This window comes from Galeopterus variegatus, unplaced genomic scaffold (assembly GCF_000696425.1).
Source record: "Galeopterus variegatus unplaced genomic scaffold, G_variegatus-3.0.2 Scaffold207, whole genome shotgun sequence".
NCBI classification, from domain to species: Eukaryota; Metazoa; Chordata; class Mammalia; order Dermoptera; family Cynocephalidae; genus Galeopterus; species Galeopterus variegatus.
The window spans coordinates 29,673-36,483 of NW_007726318.1; the positions used below are offsets into that span (position 1 = coordinate 29,673).

The 6,811-nt window shown below is 43.5% G+C and overlaps 1 protein-coding gene across 2 annotated transcripts in view; it reads right to left on the reverse strand.

Annotated features, from left to right (window-relative positions):
- The window catches only part of TRIM2 (tripartite motif containing 2), a 52,806-nt gene that overhangs the window by 23,239 nt on the left and 22,756 nt on the right, over positions 1–6,811 (reverse strand). For both annotated transcript variants that reach the window (XM_008565824.1, XM_008565823.1), the window contains 3 exons: positions 3,688–3,839; positions 2,355–2,535; positions 699–1,422 (listed from right to left, as the gene is read on the reverse strand). In XM_008565824.1, coding sequence (XP_008564046.1) covers positions 699–1,422; positions 2,355–2,535; positions 3,688–3,839 — 1,057 coding nt within the window. The remainder of the gene's footprint in view (positions 1–698; positions 1,423–2,354; positions 2,536–3,687; positions 3,840–6,811) is intronic.

A 6,811-nucleotide genomic window follows, 5' to 3' on the forward strand; every position in this document is an offset into this window, starting at 1 on the left:
GAGAAAATAAACAGTTAAGAAAAAATGAGAGGCAATGAATCAGAGGAGGGAAGGGCTATTTGCATTCCCAAATCTCTTGGCTCATCCTGCCCCTTCTTGCTTCTGCCCCAACCCCATTCCATTCTCCCAGTTTCCACCCACCCTCCCCTCTTCAGGGCTGCTCTCCAACTACAAGCAGTGGGAGGTGACCAAAGCTTGCAGCGCACCACTGTTCCCATCCCCACCCCTTACAGTGCAGAAGCAGTGACAAGGAGCCATCACACACTGCTCTGCCCACGGGGCTGGCGGATTTCAGAGAAACACAAGAAGTTTCCCGACATAATGATCTCTCTGCCTCTGAGTTAGGCAGGAGTGCTCTAAAGACACTACCATGGAAGGGGTGGGGGTGGGAAGGAAAGACCGCCAACATGTCCTTTAAAGTGTTCAGGTTACAAGTGCTGTGATTTTTCTATTTCTACAATGAATATGCAGCACTTGGAGTGTTAAAAAAAGAGGGGGTTGGAGGAGGGGGGAGGGAAGAGAGGAGAAAGGGGAGGAAATGACATGTCCAGAGAAAGAGCCTGCATAAGCTCCCCTGACGAATTACACCAGTATCTCCCAGCACCTTCCTGCAGAAGTTCTGCAGCGTTCCCACGTGCGGTCACGCTCCCCCAGTCCCCCCAGAACGACGGCATCAGCGCAGTACGCCCTCTGCTTACCCACTCGGAAGATCAGATCGTCTTCGATGGGGTTCTCTTTTCGTTTTCCAGTGCTGTACATGCTCGCGGGTCTTTTCACCGCTTTCTGCTTGACGTGGCCGCTTCCCGGGGATTTCACGCGCCTCTTGACGCCTTCGGTGGTGGGGGAGACGTCAGCCGACCGGATCACTTTCAGCTTAAATGGGCTACCTCGGATGTGCTGGTCATAGAGTCTCAGGGAGAGGGTAAAGTCCCCTTCTTTCTGGACGGTGTACAAAAATTCATAGGTGCCGTTTTTGTTGTCCAGGATCTCCCCGTCCGCCACGCTCCCGTCGGGGGTACTCAGTTCCGCGGTGATATAGGCGTTGCCGGTTTTGCACAGCTCGCCGTCTTTGTCCTTGGTTGTTATGGTGACGGACATGGGCTGCCCTATGATGGTCTGCCGCAGCCCCTCGCCCGTGGCCACCGTCTCGGAGGCGACGGCGTTGGTGGTTAAAATGGTCCCGAGGTTGTGGATGGACTTCTTCAGCCCTTCTGTTTCCACGATGAAATCCAGCTGGTCGTTCTCACGCGGGTGCAAGGGGAAGTCTCGGTCCGCCAGCTCGTTCAGCTTCTCGCTCATCTGTTTCTTCACCAGCAGCACCTCGGTTTCCGTGCCATGGTTCAGGGCTTGCGCGGTGAAGTTGCTGCAGCTCTTTATGCTCTCCTGCCCCTGGAGCAGAGTATCCAGCTGCGTCTGGAGGACCTGCCGGGACAAACCAAGCCCTCGTGAGTGCCCCCTGCAGGGCAGGGCTCAGCCGGTGGACGCCCGCCACGCCCGCCCGCCCGCCGGGACAGCGCCCCCGCGGGCAAGGACGAGCTTCGACTCCTGCCCACGCAGGCGGCTCCGAGCACGCAGCATTTCATCGAACCAGGTGAACCCAGATCTAATGCAAAATCCTAACCTGCATCCCAGTACCTTCCGCCTCTCCGTGTCTCTTGCACACATGTATTTCTCGGATCATGTGTTTTGGATAGGGGCAAACAGAAATATCACCATGAAGAGCGTGGCAAACAAATTACTATGCCTGACATCTGAAATATTCATTATTCCGCATCTTTACCTAATGTCTAACTCCCCCTCTCCCTGCTTTCACCACCGAAAGGAGCAGAAATTTAACAGATGAAAACTCTCCACATCTGAACACCAGAAGCTTTTCATCCGTGGTTTTGTGAGTAGACATGCAGAGTCAAACAAAAGCTGTATAGTCAGGGTTCACTCTGAAGTTGACTAACAGGTTGGTGTGGGAGAGAGAGCAATTAAGAGACATTATAATTAAGGAAGGAAAACAATCCAGTTTAACTCTAAATCCTGAAAGCATTACGTTATACTCAACTTCACTTTTTGTCATATTACAAACTGATACTCAAGGTCACAGACTCAGAATTTTGCTGAAAACAGAAAAGAAAACAAACCCATATTACAAACTGATACTCAAGGTCACAGACTCAGAATTTTGCTGAAAACAGAAAAGAAAACAAACCAAAAAATAGCTAGATGTTCCATTTAATGAAAACTCCTGTTTACTGTACAAGGGCAACACTTAAGGACCCATTTGAGTCCCATTTGCTGCTGTTAGAACCCAGTGCTATGGTATGTCTTTTACAGAATATCTGTAAGAACAACGGAAGCCTTACTTTGTGTTTGAGGCCGTAGTTGACCTCCAGTTCCATAAGCAGCACACTCTTGCGCACGTTTAAAGTCTTCTGGAGCTCATCAAAGGTGGAGTGGATGTCATCCACGATGCTGGCCTTTTGGTTGGTTAACTGATGAATGATTTCCGAGATGAACTGAAGAGCAGAATCTATTTCTGGGAGCCTGAGGGACAGTTGTTAAAGATCATTGTTTAACATCAACTCAGAAATACTCCAAAATCTATCCAAACACAATATTTTCTAAAACAAGAAAAATTATTTTTCTCTGCCTTTTGTCTTTAAATAGTAATAACTAAAGAACAGAATGAATAAGACATGACATAATTGCTGCCTTTGAGAGAAGAGACTTCCAGGGTCCATGTGTATTTCAATCTATCTTTAATCATCTAATTTTAATAATTGATGGTACAAGGATTTGAAACTCTCTGAAGAGCCATTATGGCCAGATAATTCTTTGTTAGAGGAGACTGTCCTATGCATTGTAGGATGTTTTAACAGCATCCTGTCTTCTACCAGATGCCAATAGCAACCCCCCCACACACACAGCTGTGACACCGAAAAGTGTCTCCAGGCATTGCCAAATGTTCCCTGGGGGGGGCATAATTGTCCGTGGTTGAGAAAGACGTTCTAAATGTATAGCTGTATCTTTTTCCCAACCACATAAAAAACTTATCCAAACTCAGAGGTTCCTGGGAACTTCTCATGTTTCCAAGTTTCTTTAGTTGGTATAGAATTACCACACTTTGATTTATTTTGTCTGCTTTTCAGCTGGTTGTTTATTTCCTCTTTGGTCTTTCTCATGCACCACACAGCTACTGTCGCTTCATTTCCATGCCAAAGAAAGAGTCTGAATGCAGGAAAACGAGTAAAATCGAGCAATCACTGCTCGAAACCATTTTGCAGGGTTCAAATAGAAAGGAGCCAGTCAGAGCCGATACAATGGGCCTGTAAGTGTGTCAAGGACAGCAGCTTAGGAAGGCTCCTCCCAGAGCCTGGTTTCAGGCATGAATTTCAGAGATCACCTGAGAGCATTTTCATCAAATACACTTTAACTCATTTAATCATATTAAGGTGCTAAAACAAAAATGCCACCACTCATAACATAAGGAGATTGGAATTTTACCAAGGGTCAAGGGACAACCTTCATCACTCACTACTTTATGACTATAGGCCCCTGATCAAAGGAGAATTTATGACACAAAGACTGATACCTTGAAGGGCAACAAGAACCTACTATCACACTGAGACAAGAGACCATGAGTCCTGGCCTCATGCACAGGTGGCCAGTTGGGAGCCTGGGGGAGGGGTGCCACACCTTTTGTTGACAGCATCCAGCTGGACCTGGAGTGAGGCCTTGTGCTGCTCCACCACATCCTTTAGCGGGACCGTGGGGTGCTCTGCGTGTTCCCCCTCAGTGCACTCCCGACACATGGCAGTCTCACAGGACTGGCAGTAAAATTCCATCACCTGTGGTAACACAAGAGAAGTTCCAGGTTTGGTGTCACTGGTTGAGTGCTTACTCTGCACTGAGCGCTTTCCTTGCGGTCTCTCATTTAATTCTCACTACCACCCCAGGATGTCAGCAATATGATGTCCAGATTTACAGGAGAAAAGGAAGGACACATTTTTCTGTGACAGGCCTCAAACGGAGGTGAATCTGACTTTAAAGCTGCTGCTAGAGCCATAAAAACAGCTTTTTTTTTTGCAGCCACTCTCCTAAGGCAGAATAGTGTATGGCTGTGGTTCTCAAATTTTTTGGTCTCGGGAAATCTTTATACTCTTTCTAAATGACTGAGGACTCCAAAAGAGCTTTTGTGCATGTGGGTTATATATAGATAGATAGATATAGATATTTGTCACAGTAAAAATTGAAACTGAGAAAAATTTTAAAGTACATATTAATTTATTTTTTAAAAAGCCCATTAAATGTTAAAATGAATAATGTAACTATTTGTCACAGTAAAAATTGAAACTGAGAAAAATTTTAAAGTACATATTAATTTATTTTTTTAAAAAGCCCATTAAATGTTAAAATGAATAATGTAACGAGTAATGCTGCTATAATGATGATAACATCATCTGCCTACCTGAAAATAAAAACACCTTATCCTGATTATACTGAACTCTCAGTAATGCTATAATATAAAGCCTGAAACTTCCTTGTGGAGACATTTCCCTATTCTCTTCGCCGGAAGTAACATCTTCCAATTTTGAATCCCCGAAGCACTTTCTTGGGGAACTTTTTTTGGATGTATAACACATACAGAAAAGGGCATAAATCCTAATGCAGCTTGATGGATTTTTACAACCTGAATGTACCCACCAAAGCATTTTTATTTATACACCATTTATGAAATATCTATAACATTTCAAGTTCCTGAGTACAGGAACTCTCCCACGCAGAGCCTAGATACTGCCATGTATATAGTAGATATTCAGTAACACTGCTGAATGAATGAATGAATGAAAGGAGGCTCTTAGCCATGAGTAGGGTGCCATGTGTAAGGGCAACCCAAAGGATACCTCTTTCCCTATTAAGACTCACTATTTTACATAGTACTTTCTGGAGCTGATTCTCCCAGGAATAAAGCACTCAGTTTACTGACACTGTTTTGGAAACAATCTTTTCCATTGAACCAAATTCAGATGAAAGTCCTTAAAACTACCTCCAAGATCATTATAAATTTCACGTAGCATCAAGCAGGCACACAGTAAATTAGGGGTTTGAAAATACATTTTGGAGGGTACTCCATGTACATTGTTTCTCTACAGATCTTTTAGAAATATGCTTGGAAAATCAATTGGAAGTTTCCTTTCTTTATCCGTCTTCTGCTCAAAAAACACTTCTCCACACATTCCATTAAAATGTATTTTAACTCAAATAAAAATTCGAATATCCCATGGGAAGACTATGATACTAGTCATTCACACCTTATTTTGGCAAAGTCTGATTTGATCCAGCAGAAAGCCCAGCATATGGAAGCTGGTTGATAATTATTTGCTGAAGGACTGTATAAGCTAAGGGATCCTTCCAAGGCATCTCTCCAGTGAGAGGCAGTGCCCTCTGAGGGAAGACTGCACTTTGGGTTGCATTTGGGCATTTTACCTTATTACTTGCCTTCATGTGTTCAGGAAATGGAATGATCTAAAACTATATGCAGTGTCATATTAAAATCTTCCTATCATAAAGTTTTAGAAATTATATTTGGAAAAGCAAGTACTTGGCAACTATATATAAGTCCCGTATCATAAATATTTTACTCAATATTTGAAAAAACTCTTAATCCAAGAGGTTTCCTGTTTTTCAAAGGACTGGTAGAAGGGAGGATAAAAGAGTGTTCTGCACAGAATTCTGAAATTTTCTTTTGGAAAACTTTATCCCCAGAAATCTGTGAACTGAAATTCCTGTGAAATTCCCTGTCATTTCATGGCTTCAGCCAAAGGTGGTTCTTTTTTACAAGCATATTTTATTTCTAGACTATAGATAACTAGATTAATACTTACTAATATCTCACCTTCATAGTCAGTGCTCTTGAAGTTTCTTTTAAAGTAGGGTGTCACTATCAGTCATATGTAGCAGAGGACAGTCCAGGAATAGAATGTGGAAAGACTTCTTCCTTCAGGTTATTCGGGGTTTTGGGGCTAATGAAAGAGTCCAGACTGGGGGAATACGCCACGTTAATGGGGCTTACTCAATCCACTGGCGCACTTCTCAAGTCAGTCAAGGCTGGGACTGAGTTTTCATACCTCCCTTGGGAGAATGGAGCATGGCTTCATGTCTAGAATGGGTCTGGGCCAAAGGCAAATTTTATTTGGGAATCAGTGTCCATATTGTATTTAGAAACCACAAATACTATACCGTATTAATTGTATTTCTGGCCTGAGTTGGAGTTCCCCAGCAGTCTGAGGAGGAAGATGACAAAGAAAGCTACTCATGGGAGGAGAGGGAAGTATGCAAAATAATATGGAGTCATCAAAAATGTGAAGGCTTCTAGACCAGAGTCCATCATCTAGGAGAAAGATTCAGCATCAATTACTAGTGCTAACCCTCTTTTTTATTTATCTGTTAAAAAATTGATTGCAGGGGAGCAGCATTACTGAAAATGACAGAGTAAAAAAATCTCTGTCATATCCCTACCTGATAATTAAGTTAATGGAACAGACTTCAGTGGCCACACATGACCAAAAAAAAAAAAAAAAAAATTTACAAAATTAGTTCAGAAAAGTTACTAAACAGAAAACAACTACAATAAGCAGCAACAACAAACCCTAGCATGGGGAGAATCTGATTTCCAGAGTTGCCACATTATAATATTTTAAATGTCCAGTTTTCAACAACAACAAAAAATGAGGGCCGGCCCGGTGGCGCACTGCTACAGTGTGCCGCTTGGGAAGTGCGGCGGCGCTCCCACCGAGGGTTCGGATCCCACATACAGACC